Source organism: Diadema antillarum, unplaced genomic scaffold (genome assembly GCF_040938485.1).
Source record: "Diadema antillarum isolate AM-2024a unplaced genomic scaffold, OU_Dant_1.0 seq00000674_RagTag, whole genome shotgun sequence".
In the NCBI taxonomy this organism is placed as follows: Eukaryota; Metazoa; Echinodermata; class Echinoidea; order Diadematoida; family Diadematidae; genus Diadema; species Diadema antillarum.
In genome coordinates this window covers 378,792-397,141 of record NW_027271580.1, presented here as the reverse complement: position 1 = coordinate 397,141, position 18,350 = coordinate 378,792, and the positions used below count along the sequence as shown (strand labels likewise).

At 39.5% G+C, this 18,350-nt stretch overlaps 1 protein-coding gene across 1 annotated transcript; it reads right to left on the bottom strand.

Annotated features, from left to right (window-relative positions):
• Nucleotides 1-8,338: 8,338 nt before the first annotated feature.
• Nucleotides 8,339-13,399, bottom strand: LOC139736940 (protein phosphatase Mn(2+)-dependent 1K-like). Its single transcript, XM_071647614.1, has 4 exons — nt 12,803-13,399; nt 11,933-12,131; nt 9,753-9,870; nt 8,339-8,778 (listed from the first exon to the last, which is right to left on the bottom strand). Exons 1-4 carry the CDS (start codon nt 13,377-13,379, stop codon nt 8,521-8,523), a joined length of 1,152 nt encoding a protein of 383 aa, XP_071503715.1. The 5' UTR covers nt 13,380-13,399; the 3' UTR covers nt 8,339-8,520.
• Between the last annotated feature and the right edge of the window lie 4,951 nt (nt 13,400-18,350).

The window sequence follows — 18,350 nt, the reverse complement described above, 5'->3', positions numbered from 1 at the left end:
TAGATTTGTGTAAATTAAATGTGGTCCTTGAGCAGAGGAACCAATACTTTGAAACCTCCCCCCTCAAAAAAAAAAAAAAAAAAATGCCCTGAACAAGGATGATAACATTGATAACATATAAGAGTTCTTTATTTTTCAGAAATGTAGCACTGTAAGCTATCACAGTACCGGTTGCTTAACAAGTTCACCTGTGTTAATTTAAATAGGGCCTACGCTTTCTTCTTTTGTTCTGCTACATTGAGCCCCCACCAATGCATTCTTATGATGAAGCTGCCATTTCATCATCCTTGTCCTTTGTTATTTTTTTTTTTACATTCTTAGTCCTCATTCAAATCACTATAAAGACTGAAACTCTGTACCCAGCAGCCCAGTCTGAAATCATTCGGAGGTCTCCTTTAAATCCACTGGTATAGTGAATACTTCAACAAGTTGTGGACAATCCACCGATTCACCAACAATCTGATTATGTGAAAGAAGTCATGCGAGGAGTCTTTGTTCTTCGTGGGTAGTCTTGAATGAATATAAGAAGGAAGTCAGTTCTGAGGGTGGTTTACCAACCGGTCTCTGTCTGGAGTGATCGCCCGATCCTCACCAAAGCCGAGTCTTCCGCGTTCGAATGAAATGTCGTCTGTGCATATAGTCGTCTTACAACACTTGTTTGGTCTTCGGAGTGTGTAGCAAAGAGTATAGAAGCTACGCTAAGAGGGTATACTCTCGCGATTTCGCACGCAAACGGGTGTAGTACGCCATGGAGCCCCGCGCGCCCCGCATGGAGCCCAACGGCGGCCATTTTAGTAACAAACCGCGAGTTTCTTAACACGTGAGCCTTTGGAGAAAACCCTACCTTTATTTCATTTTCTTCATTTTAAGGAAAAACACAGAGGTAGAAATATGTTTCAGGCCTCAAAATATCAGCAGAAGTATATTTTCTGTCGATACGTTAAATAGAATTTGAAGAAATTTCATCGCTTTTCAATCTGTAGTCCTTCAAAGATTGTATTTGAGCTGACAAACGCCGCCTATCTCTTTCTCGCTCGGGCTACTTTAGCTCAAACTTTGTGGGACTGCATATTGGAAAATGAATGACATTTCTTCAATTGCATTTTATGGTTAGACAGGAATGATACTTCCGTATGACAGAACGAAGTCCTAATTACATCTTTTCCCCTGTATACCCCCTAAAAAGGGGGAAAATGAAAGGCAGACAAACATCACTACTATAAAATCTGGGTTGTGATCACGTAAAATACGCCCTCTATCGGTCATTCAGCTAATGGCGTCAGTTTTTCGCCCATGAGCGTACTACGCGAAATCGCGAGAGTATACCCTCTTAGTGTAGCATCTATTCTCTTTGGTGTGTAGCGCTTATTGTCCAACTCGCCTGTCATGACTGTCGCTTATGTCGCACCATGTAGCTCCGTGGTCGCACCCACAAGGTATCTGTGAACCTCCATTTTCGAAGGACATCTCCACCCCGTCCCTCTTACAGAAAAAAAGGGAAATAAAGAGAAGACGGACACAATCATGGGGGGGGGGGGGGGGGGGGGGGGGGGGGAGCAAAGACAGCAAAGAGAGCAGGTGACTGTCTAATGACCAAGATACATTATCATTCCTCACTGGGATCATGTGATCAGTGGTGACCAGGGGACCGTTTCATGAAACTTTTTGTCGGTAATTTACACTGACAACTGTTAAAAGCTAATGAAATCCTTGCGTCTGATTGGCTGATAGCAAATTTGTCGGTGAAAACTCCGACGAACTCATTGATGAAATGCCCCCCAGTTCTGTCGACATTGTTAAAGGGGTGGTATAGTTTTGGTTGAGATGGGGATTCAGGTTTTAACTGTGTGTGAGATAATTAGAAACCACTTATATGGAATATTGAAGAGCGTACATTCTGAGAGGAAGTTCAATTTTATTTTATGAAAATTAGGTTTTCAAATAGCAGAGATATCAAAAAACAAAGTGATCTATAAAAGGGGGGACTCACCTTTTATTAAGATCACTTTGCTTTACTTTGTTTTTTGATATTTCAGTCATTTCAAAACCAATTTTCATCAAGTAAATTTTGAAGTCCTCTTTAAATAAGAATTGTATGCTCTTTAATATTTCATATAGGTGGTTTCTAATTATCTCACAAACAGTTAAAACCTGAATCTCCATCTCAACCAAAATTATATGATCCCTTTAACGATAATAACAAATCAGGACACTGGGATTTTTACTCCCATCAACAATGTACATCACTATCACATTTCATTTTGCTTTTCATCAATTTGGGACGCAAGTCAAAAGTAATCAATATATTGACTATCCAGTTGATACGTTGCAAACATAGAGCATATCGAAGTGATGATGTCATGAGTCTTTTGTTATACCCAAATAGCTTGGGTTAGAGCCAGGTGCGAGTATTGTTGGCAACAATAGTGGTCACAGATGTTCGGGTCAGGTGAGGTTGTTTACAACCAGTTTCCATGGCAATGAATGCTATAACATCACCTGTTGTATGTTACTCTATTGTGCACATGGAATACAGTACCTTGTAATTTCAGCGTGAATGGTTGCTTGCCGAGAGGGCCATATCTATTATTTGACAGAAACTCGCGGCTCCCGCACAGGATCAAAGTGCGACAAAACATTTTTCCAGGCCTTATGGCGAGCATTTTGATGCAAACATCTACAGATTTAAAACAACACCTTATGGGACTGGTGTGTGCATTAATGAAGGAAAAAAAAAACAATCCGTATCGAGACATTCCATTCCTTTGTCCAAGACAGTGGGCATACAATTCTATTTTTAACAAGACAGCTGCCGAGTGCAAACAGTACCACGCAAAAGAAGGAGAAAAAAAACAACCCTAAACTCTCAGGTAAATGACTGTTATTTACTTAGCATTTTTCTTTGTGTGTGGTCCATGAAGCTTTACTTCGAATGATATTCTTAGAATGATCACGATGGCAGAACGAAACTATGGCTTGGTATGTGCTATTCTATCATTTTCTCTAATGTTGTGCACAGCATTGTAGTTTGTGTATTTTCCCCGTATTAACAACTTCTCCTTAGCTTTACTTTTCCAAGTAAAACAATTTCCAGCTCATACTATAAAAGTACTCAAGAAAATATAGCAAACGGAAGTTATCTTGTGAGGAGTGTCGTATGAAATAATTTAGTTATGGATTTAACTGAAATAAAGCTATTTTCTCCAAAGAACATCTCTGCTCTCTTTTTGTCATGTATGTGTATGTGATGTGGAGTAATGAAGACTCCGTCAGTGTAAGACCCCAATCCATTCCTCTTTAATTCCCTACCTCTGGCTTTCCCATGAGGCTCATTTCTTTGAATATTTGATTATTTGATCTGATTGTGTTTCCCAAATTCAAAGGCGTTAAGACGATTATTGAGCTTACAATGGCTTAGACAATTCGAACACACAATGTATTCTGAACGCACAGTATGCATTGTACAACGTACAGTGTATGCGTTTTGTTCACAAGTGATTTGACAATCTTTACAACTGATGTAAAAGTAATGTAACACTTTTGATCATTTTATTTCAGAGACATTCGCATGAAGAATGGCACAAAAATACATACGTACCTAGCATTCATTTTGATCGTTATTTTGGGCTCCACCACGTTGTGTTGATATCGAAGAAACTTGGCATTGAAAAAAAATCAATCGTCCCGAACACTCTTACTCTATTAAAAGCACAATGGACTTAACAAGTGTTTGTAAAATAATGACATAGAGCAGATAGATACAAAAGACTAGGGAAGGTAAGGGGGGAAATTGAGAGAGAAGAAGAGAGAGAGATAGAAAAAAGTGCGTATAATGTGACATTGTGAGATGAGTACTGTTTTGGAAAACCATTACAGACCAAAGTCAAATTCTCAAGTTTTTATTAAAAATATCAAACGCACAGCTAAGTGAACAGCTCGAGCGAAATCACTCAAACGATATACTCGTATTGTGGTGTTTTTTCAAACTTCCGCTTTCACTTTTATCAGAACTTCATACAGTACATATCTGACCTTTAGGAATTTAAGCAGAACACAGCTTGATAGCTGCAGCGCTGTTATGACCCATAGCACACTGCGTTGTACTGTATGTACTAAGAATTTTTTCGAAAGTCATACGTAGCGTCAGAGAGCATTATGTCATAATCTATTGCTGTCACATGATTACGAAGTCAAACTCGTCATCAATAGTAATCCATGTTAGTTTTTGTTCTTTTGGGGGCTTCTTTTGTCAAGGACTGGACTTTTCCTGAAATGAAAAATTGTCTTATGATTCTTCGTAAAGTACATCAAAGACATTAAGACCTCGCACACATCTTTGTTCTTCCAAATCTCATGTTCCATTATATCTGTCAAGACAGAATAAGGTGGATAACTTTACGTAGAGGGAGTTCACACTTTGTTTACATCCTGCATAAATCTGCAGAAAAATACCACAAAAAAAGATATTACAATAATGTGGTAAAGCTGACCGCATTTGCATGGCACACACGATAACATTTGTTGATTCTAACTTCGGGTTCACATATACTCGGTATCTCCTTAATGATCATTCGCGCGTAAAGGGGTAAAATTGCAACATCTAGGATGTCGGTTCCTTAAAACTATACATTGGAACAATCGAAATATTTGTGAGTGACTGGGTAATATCTAATTATCACCCACAATCACTTGTGTTCGTGAGCGTAGCTCAAATGGACGCACTCTCCAGCACCGGATATTAAATAGACCAAAAACAAACAAACAAACAAACAAATCAATGATATACATATACACCAGATATTAGATAGACCAAAAACAAACAAACAAACAAACCAATGATAAGCCTACATGAGCCCGTGTGGCATTAAAGAATAGATTGTATAGACCTTGATGCAAGGCAATATATCAAAAAAGAAACAACAGCAACAAAAGATGGCTACAGCCAACGCTACATCGTTATAATAGTAACATGCATACACAGTGTACTCGGTGAGTTGTAATCACCAGTACGCTGTGTACATTTCTTGTCACGTCTCCAACCCGTTGATACTTTCGATATGCATAACTGGCAGTTGTTAGATAAAACGTCTGTGATTCATGCAATGAACAAATAAACTAATGAATATTTCTGTTCAGAGTGTCTCCAAAGAATCAACATTCACAATTTCCTCACGTTCAAAGGAAAGTGCACCCTACAGAGAGACTCAAATTTTGTGAACTGCAGTGACAATGAGACAGGTGGGCAAAAATTTGGCCAATATCGGGTGCTCATAAAAAAGTAAAGGTCATTTCATAGTCAGCAATACATGAAAAATCCTACTTGATATGAAGCTCGAAAGACATGATAACACTGAGCCCACAACATATTTCATAATGCAACAGTGTCGCAAAGTAATTGCCTTATTCCAAAATCTGCTACAAATAAACTGTGATGCTATATCATCCAATGACCTCTGAAAAGGGAGGCACAGATCACTCACACCCTTTCATAAAACATATTTTCATTGTGTGAGTTTGTTCTTTAGTACACAACAATAAGCCAGTTCACAATTAGCTCATGTGCACATTGGTACAAATGACCTTTCTTTTTTTCTCAGTTGGTTAGGCATTTCGCTCGTTTTCAAAGTGGCATAATATCTACATAAGCTTGCCCGACGTAAAAATTCATGTATTTCATGTTCAAACAAAGAATAAGCTTGTGTATAAACCAGGTGACCAGAATGGTCCGTCAATTTACACTTAAGCAGGCATCCATTTCATTGTTTTGTACTGAATGCATTACAAACCCCTTTCTATCAATATTGCCAAATAGCAGGATTGCTGCCAGGTGGATGTGCCAGAAAGCATCATTTATAAGGATTACAGGAATAGGTATAATCACGGATGCTTATCTCAGTGAATTTAAATACCAACATGCCTGATTGTACAAATGACCTTGTCTTCTTTTTCCTCCCGTTGTTCTGATCATGCACAAAGTGGACCTGTGAACTGGCTCATACTAGGTGTTGCAAAACACATTTCCCACTTTTGATCCTTGATAGTTCAAAAACTACATACACGTATCAGATAACACTGACATTGATATGAGCAATAGCTGAATAGTGCACAATTTTGATGGAGTTAATTTAAAAATGAAAGCATAAATCAGTTTCATTAAATTCAACATTTATTTTTAAGTTAGGTTTCAGACTTTGCTATACATGTATCTTCAACCCTCTAGGCTCTGTACAAAACTTTAATTTTGCACAGGGGTCAATTGGTGTCAACAGACAATGGTCCTGAACAATGACCAGGGTTTGAATGCTCTATTACATATTCATGAGAACTTCCACTATCACAGCTAGTCTTTATTCATCCTGAAATGAAGTGTATGCAAGCACAGAAAACAAGTGCTTACTTTTTTCACGTGCATGCATTTTACCCATTCCCACAAATTCAGACTAGCAGTGCCCAAGGCAATTAGTTATGAATTATTAACACAGCATTCATGTGCCTTGGAGCAAGAGACCAGAAGCCTAGACTACAGAGTTCTGAAAAAGTGGTGCTCTCATATTTAAATCACCTTCAACTAAATTGTACACTTTTCAGCTAGTACTCATATTGCTGACAGTGTTACCTGATGTATAGTTTTCAAAAGTGTGAAATGCTTTTTGTAACACCTAGTACTTGTTCATTTTATATCATGCCAGAGTAATCCAAGAGGGAGGGCAATTTTGACGTTTTCATGAGATGCCACATTTGGTAATTACGTATTACTGACTGATATTCAAGATGTCATAACTTATACTAATATAGTAAACATCAAATTTCAGTCTAATTTTGCACTGTCTGAGGTAGTCACCTTTAAGAAAAATCTAAAATACAAATGAATCTTAATTTCTCAAAACAGAGAAATGAAGCAAGAGTGGAGTTCGTTTCGCCGAATCGAAACAAAGATCAATCGTTCAGTGCATCCCTCTCAATATGAATTGAAGTGTAGCACACACTCACAAAAAAAAACAAAAAAAAATCATGCATATTCACATAAACTGGAGCTCCACGGCAGGATAATCTAAAGGTGTCATTCTACAAGGCAACTTACCCTTGTGAATCTCTAAGCATTCAGAAAACACCACAAGACTAAATTCTGAATTGTTCTTATGAAAGCTGGCAAGCAAAAAACAACATTATGAAAAATTGTATCAATAAAAACTTCATGCAGCATTACTTTACTGATCAATACACTGCACCCTGTTCCAAGAGACTGTCTATAAAACGAGTAAAATAAACAAACAGATTAGAGAAAAACACCTCATGTAATTTGCTTATTTCATTTAGACCAACATCACTTAAAAAAAACAAAATATTCTCAATTCCACTACTTCCATTTTCTTTGTCTGATTTTTCTGTTACTGTTCTTTTACGTGAGTTAACCCTTTATCAATGCATTTGGCCTGAACATGGGGTAGAGTATTCATTCAGTTACTTTGTTTGCACCTGGGTTACACGCTATATGCATTTGAGGAATGCCATGCTTGCATCGTTCTCATTTGAAACAAGATGGCATACAATGATTAATGTCAAACAATGGCTAGCAGGAAGTTCAAACATGTGCAATGAACTGCTGTTCGTAGTGCTTGTGAGGTCTACCGCAAATAGAATTGGAAACAATGAAAGAGCTCCCCTGTTCGCTCCACATGTTTCATGTTCATGGGACACAAAGGGAAGGTCTCTTTGAGGCAAGCATGGGGTTAGAAGGTGGAAACGATATTTTACATGCTCCCTCTATTTCCGCCAAATCTTATCTGGAGATGGCATATGGCATATGGATAGCTTACAGAGTGTTATCATTTGAAGCTGTAGTAAGCAACTGGTTCGGGGTTGATCTCCACGACACCATAAGAAAAAGATTCTAATTCGTCATTTGCTTCTCAACACCATTCTATTTTTGTAGTTTACTAGTCCACATTAAAACATCAAGGTTTCACCACAGGCCAAGTCACTTCAGATTGAATATACATTGTATTGCATTGCTTCAGGCAACTCAGGTTATAAGTATCATAGTCCTTGCAACTGGTAATTTCTTTCATTATATCAAAATTCAATTATGGCCAAATCATAAAGTATTAGTACATAGATTTGGGACCTGAATTTTTACTTTATTGTAATGATATTTTCATTACAACTGTGTTCGTTATAATGGGAGTGCATTGTATTCAGCAAGCAGACGTGTTAACCCATTGAGGACGAGTCCCAAGTATACTCGGGCAAGCGTCTATGGGAAATGCATGTTGTAGCAAACTCAAACCATCCCTAACGAGTTAATGAAAATTTGTGTGTTTCATATATTATTTTCTAGAAAATTTCTTCCTTCTCAAGTGAAGTGAGTTTACCATGCCGCGGTGTCTGCATGAATCATGTGATGTGATGTTTCCTGGAAAAGGTAACAGTGAGGCCAGCTTTCATGAGAATGCATAGTCTCAGTCAAAGTCCTGCCTTGGCACTTCACAAACACTGTGTCGTGCAGGATATACTTGTATGTCATGCCCTTTGCCGACCCTGCCAGCGTAGGCTGTGGACCAGGCTGGGACCATTATTGCGCCCCCACTGGGCCAGCGGCACCACCACCACGCTGGCGTTGTCATCGCTGCCAAACTGTAGGGCCTGGTCGGCGATGAAGCTGGCCGCCTCCTGGGGGTTGTGGCAGAGGTTGATGGAGTCGCATAGCTCCTGGTCACTCATGACAAAGTGGACACCATCGGTGCAGAGCGCCAGGAAGCTATCCCGCCCATGCTTGATCTGTTTGAGCAAGTGAAAAAAAATAAACAAACTCCAAACAAATACACAAACTGATGTACTAACAAACAAGGATCCATGTGTAGTAGCAAAGCATGCAGAGTGCAAGTGAAACCTTGGATATACGGTAAACTGTCCCCCCCCCCCCCCCCACCATTCCCACTGCCCTTCCTGTAAAGATGTACAAAGATACAATTTATAAGAGGATTGTTTGATACTTGTTATTAGAAAGAATTAGCCCTAAAATAGAGGCAAAATGACCAACAAAAAAAGAAACCTTGTTTCTGACAAGAAGTTTACTGAAACCCTTTGTATGCCCAGGCACGTAGCTTAACTTGCCAGCTTTTTCATTTGCAATCAAATAGCATTCAGTAATCCATCCAAATTTGACCTAGTTGTAAATTAAGCAAGCCCAGCTCAGGTGTAGCAAAGTACCTTAGGCCAACAGGAAGGCCATGGTGACACAATAAGGATTAGGGGGATTAGGTAATCTCTATTCACTGACCATAAGTTCCCAGACATCTGTGCATCTGAGCAAAGAAAGAACTGCATGCTTGACAATCAGGGACAAAGCATAGTGAAAAAGAAAACCATATATCTAACATGTTGGTAAAAAAAACACACACACACAAACGAATCATTTGCTGGATGTAGATGTTTCTAATTTTACAATCATTCTACCTAGTAGCAGCATACTGGTTCAGGTTAGTGATGACTGAGTTTGTGACCTTGAACAAATACTGTATCAGCTTTTATTTTCACGTACAGATATTTTTTGCGAATAAGGTGGTCTTGGACATTTTCACGAGATGTATTCGCGAATTGTGAAATCGCGGCTATCATATGTGTACTATTACCCTAGCGCATGGCGACATTTTTGCATGTTGTTAAATTTGCGGTTCAACAGTGATTCGCGAAATTCTCGAAAATTAAACCCTCGCGAAAATAACAGCTTATACAGTAGACCCTGCACATACCTCCAGCGATCTTGTCTCAGGGACAGCAATCACACCATACTGCTTCAGTGTCACATCCCCAAAGCTGCGGGTCATTGTCAGGATGCCATTGACAAGGGGCTTTCCAAGACTGTTCCAGCTGAGGAGTAGGACAATTATGTGAAGAAAATACAGTATATAAAGAAAATGCCATAAAAATGTAAAATTTTCATGAAAAGTACACATTTGTTGCACATGACGCTGACATATGTTGAGGGTGATATTATTCCATCTGCCTTCAAAAGATGCATGCCAACTGCTCTTTTATCATGCTACACAAATAAAAACATGTTGACTTCTCTTTGTACTTTCTTTACACTGCTGTCCCACTGTGACATCACAAATTGCTCTCCCATTGTGAGAACATGAAATGTTGTAGTTTTCTTATCCGACTATGGTGGTACCACAAACTTAAAATTTCATAACTTTGAAATGGGTTGTCCGGTTCAGAGATGTAAAATTGTATTCTATAATACATGTATTTTGCATCTAGTCAAACCACACTTTTATTCTCACAAATGGACTCAAATTCTATTCTTAGAGTGGCTCTTCGATGGACATTTGAAGGGAAAAGAAAACGTGGCAGACCCAAGCAGCCATGGAGAAGAACAGTACCTAGAGGGTAAAATATCAGACCACAGACAGTCCTGGGCTTCTCTCCAGAGGATAAGCAGCTACAGAGATGGGTGGAGAGCCTCTGTCGCTGCCCTACACGCCCGGGGGCGGAAAGGGTTGACCTGATCTGACTTGCCTCAATCCATACATTTTTTAGTTTTTTCCCCTTTAACGTGATGATTCCCAGCACTCAATGTAATCATCCTGACGGTCTCACCATATATATTTTGCAGAATGATTCCTGTGCTGCATTACCTTTTCACTTCAGTATTAACAAGGAAAAGTAGAAATTACGCGGTGCGTAATATATGTCCCCGCCGGAAGTAGCATTTAGTAGCAAAATGTACAATATAGGTAAAAAGATCAAGGTCAAAGGTCAAAGAAGTCAATGGTCAAAATTCTGTGTAAAAGTTTTGAAGCCCTCACCTAGTGCCATCACATAAAGCAAACGGAATCAAAATCGGGTTAGAAATGGCGAAGGAGTAGCATTTTGTAGCCAATGTACAATATAGGTAAAAAATCAAGGTCAAAGGTCAAAGAAGTCAAAGGTCAACATTTGGTGTAGAAGTTTTGAAGCCCTCACCTAGTGCCATCACATAAAGCAAACGGAATCGAAATCAGGTTAGAAATGGCGAAGGAGTAGCATTTGGTAGCAAAATGTACAATACAGGTAAAAAATCAAGGTCAGAGGTCAAAGAAGTCAAAAGTTAAAATTCTGTGTAGAACTTTTGAAGCCCTCACCTAGTGCCATCACTGAAAGCAAACGGAATTGAAATTGGGTTACAAATGGCGAAGGAGTAACATTTTGTAGCAAAATGTACAATATAGGTCAAAAATCAAGATCAAAGGTCAAAGAAGTCAAAGGTCAAAATTCTGTGTAGAAGTTTTGAAGCCCTCACCTAGTGCCATCACATAAAGCAAACGGAATCAAAATCGGGTTAGAAATGGCGAAGGAGTAGCATTTTGTAGCCAATGTACAATATAGGTCAAAAATCAAGGTCAAAGGTCAAAGAAGTCAATGGTCAAAATTCTGTGTACAAGTTTTGAAGCCCTCACCTAGTGCCATCACATAAATCAAACGGAATCAAAATCGGGTTAGAAATGGCGAAGGAGTAGCATTTTGAAGCAAAATGTACAATATAGGTCAAAGGTCAAGGTCAAAGGTCACAACTAAAATTCTGTGCAGAAGTTTCAAAGCTCCCATGTAGTGCTATCATATAAAGCAAACAGAATAAAAATCGGGTTAGAAATGGCGAAGGAGTAGCATTTTGAAGCAAAATGTACAATATAGGTCAAAGGTCAAGGTCAAAGGTCACAACTGAAATTCTGTACAGAAGTTTCAAAGCTCCCATGTAGTGCTATCATATAAAGCAAACAGAATCAAAATTGGCTCATAAATGACAGAGAAGTAGCAAATTGAACATTTTGATCACACACGGACGCACGGACGGACGGACGGACACACAGACACACACACGTACGGAGCCCGTTTCATAGTCCCCTGCTCGAACTCGTTCGGCGGGGACAAAAAGAAGAAAAAAACTCACCTGATGTGTCCTCCACTCGCTTTGATCCTATCCTTCTCCTTGGAGTTGAACTCCGGCTCATGGTCATTGATGAGCCTCATCGCCTTGCCATTGCGACACAGAATTGCACGGCTGTCACCCACGCTCCCCACAACCAGTTCATTACCATTGCGAATAAGCGTGACTGTTGCTGTGGATCCCGTGTGTTCATAGTCTGACTCTAATTGGGGAATAAAGAAAGTATGTTTGTATCAGTGTCACAGCACTCAGAATCTTTGACCAAATAAGAATTCCACATAAGACTTCACCATTGCAAAGAAATTTAAGTCACACACATATACAATATATATATGGATGTCAATTCTGAGTGGTGGTATGAAAGATATGAAGTCTTTGACATGATATTCACACTTATTCTTTGACCATCAGTGATTGAGTTATGGACTTCACTGTCCTTATCTGTTATGGATATACATAAACACAACCAAACATATATGCTCTTTTGTGAAGATGGAATCAACCAGCCCACAAATTGTTGGTGTATTGTAGGTGTATGTGTAGGTTACTCATCGTTATGCACATGATCTAAAGCTCAGGATATTCTTTCTCTTTCAATAGTTTGTAAATACAATGGCAGAAATAACAATGTATCGTTCCTTTATTCGATTTCTCGCTTAACATATATGTGAAATTTTCTATCATGTGAGCAAAAAAAGATGTCAAAATATGAGTATTAGCCCATGAAGGCAGTGATGAATACACAATAAACTTGTAAAACTTTATACCGAAAGACAATTGAGAGATAGCATTAATCATGATATCATATCACAGTTTGATTTCAGCAATGTGTAGTACTGTATTGGCAGAAAGACACACAAGAGTTTCCCTGACCTGGATAGTGCAGATGTAGATATTTTGTGAGTTTGTTGTTCAGGTCTATGAAGGCATTGTGAAGAACAACCTGTAGACTGTGTTCCCGCTCCAGCCAGAAATTTAGGTGGTGCTCGAGTTGTTGATGTACAAAGTCTACGGCCATGGAGCCAGCATGTCCGTCAAAGACTGCTACATACAGCAAGTTTGCCCGCAGTTCCTTGATGCATATTCGGTCCTCATTGACCGCTCTCCGCCCGGTCAGCGAGTCCTGACCGATGCGTTCGATGGATATCTTTGGTATGGGAATTCCATGTTTGATGCTCTGCTGCAGAAGTATGGGTTCCTCGATTCGATTGTTCCAGATGCCAAAGTTATCCCAGTTCACACCATGTGCAGGCTTCACCGGTTTGTCTTTATCAAAACGGCCATGGCAGGTGTGGAGAGCCCTGCATGATGAAGGCCTCTTAGGAGTGGCAAAACAGGACAAGGCAGACAGGGCTGGAATTGATCTGTGTAGAGGTCTGGAAACCACAGACTCCTTACTGGCTCCCTGTAGCAGAAGGCTCCTACAGCAGACTAGACTCCTCTGCAACATCTTCCCCTTTCATCATCACTGGAGCTACATGGAGGGTACTGCTATTGAATCCTGTGAAATTTCAAGAATAGTTTGACATCATTGAGCTTTTCAGAGTAACAGATCCAGATATCTTAGACACATCCGTAGTGGGTGGGGTAGAAATGTCAAAGACTTCCGATGGCAAACAGGATTTGTGCCCTCCTTCCAACCCCCCCCCCCCAATAATTTTGCTATTCCACTCTACCTACACAGCACTAGACCTACAAAAGTGTACCCAGACCTTGTTAGCTTATGCACGGGATGCACGCACTCGTACAGCTCAGGTGGTTGTGGGGTACAAATAAGTAGGAGCAGTGTAGCAAGAAATGAAGGCAATCCAGGGTTATAGGGGGCTAAATTATTTTAGGCTTCTAACTTCAGTACAGCCATATCCCCATATATGTATCCCTAGCCCCGGGCGCTCCTTTGTACACAGTTTACTGTGCTGTGGAAGCGCTTTGCCCTGATCTCGTTCCGGCTGGTCGCATGGCCGCAGACTCGCAGTTAATGACACATGTACATATCCCCTGCTAAAATTGAAGGAAAAAAATAATATGATTATATTTCAGCCCCCTATAACCCAGGATTGCCGAAATGCAATGGTACTCTTGCTTGCTCACAAAAATAGCAGCTGCCATAGCAATCAATACATATAGGTCTAGGCCTCCCGCCTACGCAGCAATACAATGCAAACACAGTAAATTTATGCACCACAAAAAATGATATATCTGGGACTAGCGACATGACACGGACAATTCAGCTTATGTATTTTCTATCTACCTTAATTTCTGTTTGACAATGGTAACAAATTCGACCATTCTACAATAATCATAAAAGTTCAGATAAGCTATTCAAGTGAAAATACCTCATCATCATGGTAAAAACATCTGAACGTGTAGATTATGGAAATTTCCGCCAAGAGCGCTTCACAGCTCTCCACTAACAGCTGATTTTCTGTGGAAGAAGGACCCATCAAAAACATCACTTCCGGTGGTGGGGTGGTACGTGTGGGGAAGTGATGTTTTTGGCTACAAGGGCGGGGGGGGGGGGGGGGGGGGGGGGGGGGTGGGGGTGCGATGGAGGCGGTTTCCCCTCCCCCCCCCCCCCCCCCCCCTTCATAGATCAAAATTAGCACCGAGGATTTGGAAGGCGGGGGGGGGGGGGGGGGGCGATGCGCGTATACTGTATACTGCCATGTACATGAAGCGGGTCTCCCTTTAACCTTTCATCAAGTAAGATCTTATTTTTCAATATTTTACCAAAGTGTGTGAGATCGTTGAATTTCAATTCAAAAATGCAAAATCTCCCGTCCTTGGGAGGGGTATCCCCCTCCCAATCTGAATAATTATGAGTGCACAAGACTTGAACCTACCACCTACTGGTATATTTCAGAAGTTCCCTCATGTACAAGGGGAATATCCCCCTTTAATCACTCGCGGCCTTAATTCCTCGCTCAGTTCCCCCAGATCAGTTGCCTTCTTTTTATAATTTCCCAACTATTCCATCAATTTCAACTTTAAAAAGGCAAAAGCTCCCTCGTAAGGGAAGGCTGGTGATAGCACTCTCCCACACCTTCTCCCTGCTCGCCTCCCCCCCCCCCCCCCGCCTCCCATGACAGCTTGCTACACTTTGAACATAGACAGTTTTCCAAATATGCCACAAATGTGTGCACCTGATCAAAACGTTTCACTGCAATCAGAAAATAATGAATCTCGCTCGTGTAAGATTTATAAGATTTTACTGACTCCATCGACCCCATCTCGGGATATGAGAGTACAAACATATTTACAATATATGAATACAAAAATATAAGTGATAATGTTCATGTGAAAATAACAGATATAAATAAACATGTTTACGAAACAAGGCCACTACGTGTACACACATTCACGTCTATTTTACTTTCTACAAAACTACTGTCTTTCTTCTTTGGATTTGAAGAAAAGTGAAACATTATAATTCTGACAAATTTGGCTAGTTTTTTTTAAATGGCAAGCATTAGCTGAATTGAATAGTTTGGCCATATGTAATGCACTTGGTCTACTGGCCTTCAAGTTTCTTGGTAAATACAATGGTCTCTCTTTGTGGGAAAAGGGACAAACAAAAAGTATAATAAAATTCATCCCCTATATATATCTGCAGATGAACATTTGGTATAATGCAATTCATCTGTCAGGCTTGCATCAAATCTGCCCTTATTAACGGATAATCCATTAGATCGACATCTGAATTTCCTTAATGTAATATATCTTTCTTACACAAGACCTGTATATATACTTCTCAAACATCAAATTATCCTTAAAAATTCTATAATCTGTACAAATTCTATTTGACCATGTAGCTGCTCTCCACTCTTGACTAAAAACATATCAAAAAGTCTAACTTTTGAAGTGTGTGAAATCCATGCAGCACTAAATCCACCCCCTTGTGCTAACCACACATTCCCTAGCCCTGCATAATCAAAAATGTTTGCTATAAATGATAACCATAGTGCTTTTGATGGGGAGTATATGTCTCCTTGTAAATGGAGAAGAAATTTGTAAAGTGTACATGAGTGTAGGAGTATAGGGAGTGTAGGGAATAGGGCTTATCCGCTTACATCCTCCTGCTTTGTCTCCTTCTACAGACTTGCTACACTGATTGACAAATTTCCAGATATTCCAACAAAAGTGCGCGCAAGATTGTTGAATTTCAGTTCTAAAACTGAAAAAAAAAGCTCCCTTGAATATGGGAGAGGTATCTTGCCACCCTCCCTGGCTATTATGGTCCCCTTTTATAGACTTAGTAAACTTTTGGGAATGACAATTTCCGAATTTCCACAAAAAGTGTGCTTCAGATCGCTTTATTTCCATTCTAAAACCGCAAAAGCTCCGTCGAGCGGGAGGGAGAATCCCCCTCCCACACCCTCACCCTAAGCTCTACCTCACTATAGACTTTGTACACACACTTGATAGATGATGCACACTCAGAATAAGAGCTATATTCCGTGATTTTAACACTTTCCTGAAAAAAAAAACATATTTATTTCCAGTATTGTACCAGATCCCTGAATTTCAGATCTAAAAATCCAAAATCACCTTCGTGTGAGAGGAAAAATGACCCTTATCTACACCCTCGTGTGCATGCTTTTTCTGTTTGATTGCTTAACAGACAGTGTTTATGGTATATTTCAGTACCTATTGCAGGGCTCGACACTAACGGTGGCCCGGTGGCCCGGGGCCACCAAAAATGAAAGTCGGGCCACCAAGTTTCCCCAAAGGGCAAATTTGGTGGCCCGAGGCGGGCCACCAAATTTTTTGAAAAGTACGTCAATAAGTTCGTAACTTTTTGCGCCGGAAATGCATAAATGCATGCAATGTGTGCAAAAGTATTAATTTTGTCTTTTGTGTTTTGAGAAATAGAAATATGTTCTTTTAGCTTCTTAATTATTGACATGTAATCTGATGTCATTTATTTATGTTTAGATGTTGCAACCCATGTGCCTGTCAATGAATAACTTAGTCTTCACCATTCAGCAGTTAAATTTGTTTAAAGGATGGATTAAAAGGACTGAATGAGTGCCTAAGAGTGAGTGTTGCGAGTTTGTTGAGGTTTATTTATGAATAGATATGTCCAGCTTCCACTGTTCTTACTATGATAAAACTTAAATATTTGACTCATTAAAAAAGGACTTTCAATGTTTTTTATTGAGTTTTTTTCGGGCCACCAAATTTTTCTCTCGGGCCACCAAAATTTTGAAATTGATAATTTTGGTGGCCCCATCGGGCCACCAAAAAAAAAGTTAGTGTCGAGCCCTGCCTATTGTAAGAATGAATACAAAAAGTTTATCTAAATTATACTATTTTATAGGCAAAATTAATTATTGTTGAATAATAATCTCCATCAAAATATACTGCTACCCTAAACAAGTGGGACAGTTTCAAGTCGATGAAACACGCAAAACCATGCATCAAATTGCACCATCTACAACATCAAAATGCAATAAGTTCTCACGCTGGGAGGGAGGGCAGCCTCGAACACACCCTCCCCCTCCCCTAAAATATCCTGGCTACGCCGGTTGAATTATCACTTCCCGACATATTGTAATTCCACTTGCAACATGTTGCAAATATAATTACAACACGACGTAATTATTTGCTATATTTTGATAGAATCACCACATGACATGAATATTTGCTACCTTTGGTAATATTCAAATCACAACATGGCATTGATTCCGGGGTGACGTATATAGCAATTAATTCCAATTACCACACGACGTTACATAGAACTTTGCCTCTAGCCAGAATTAACGTCATGTCGTTATTCGAATTGCAACGTGATCCCGGAATTAACGTCTCGTTGTATTTTTGTTTTGTTTTGTTTTTGTTTTTTTCTGCTTCAGACACTAATGAAGATCGCAATTGTGACGTAACAAGATATTGGATGAAGTCCAGAATGATAAATTACACCAAATTATGGGAAGAGGATCGCTTCCGAAGAGGCTCGCGACAATTACCAGTATCACCGTCTCTTTTCCCCCTTTATGTGTGTTAGAAGCTATACCCTATATACCCCACTCTATCATCCCTTTTGATGATAGGCCTCTTTCATATAACACAACAGTATATAGTTATATGCGTTTGTGTTTGTACTCCTTTTTTCCTCAGCCTTATATAATAGATTAGCAGTTCTTAGCATAATGATCTTAATTGTATTTACTATCTTTCATCGTCTGTTTTTACAAAAGATCTGTTATAAAGGTTTCGATCTGTCTTAATGGGAGACGATTTTGAAGCACACCTCATTCATTCATTTCTTTGATTCATTTTAATCTCCGAAAGAAGCATGCGAATGAGTTTTTACAACTTTACAGTTATGTTATTATCATCTGTCTGTCTTCATCGGGTTTTTTTTTTCCAGTTTGGCATGTAGCCAGAGTCAGTCCGTCGTTCTACCTGTCTGCTTCTT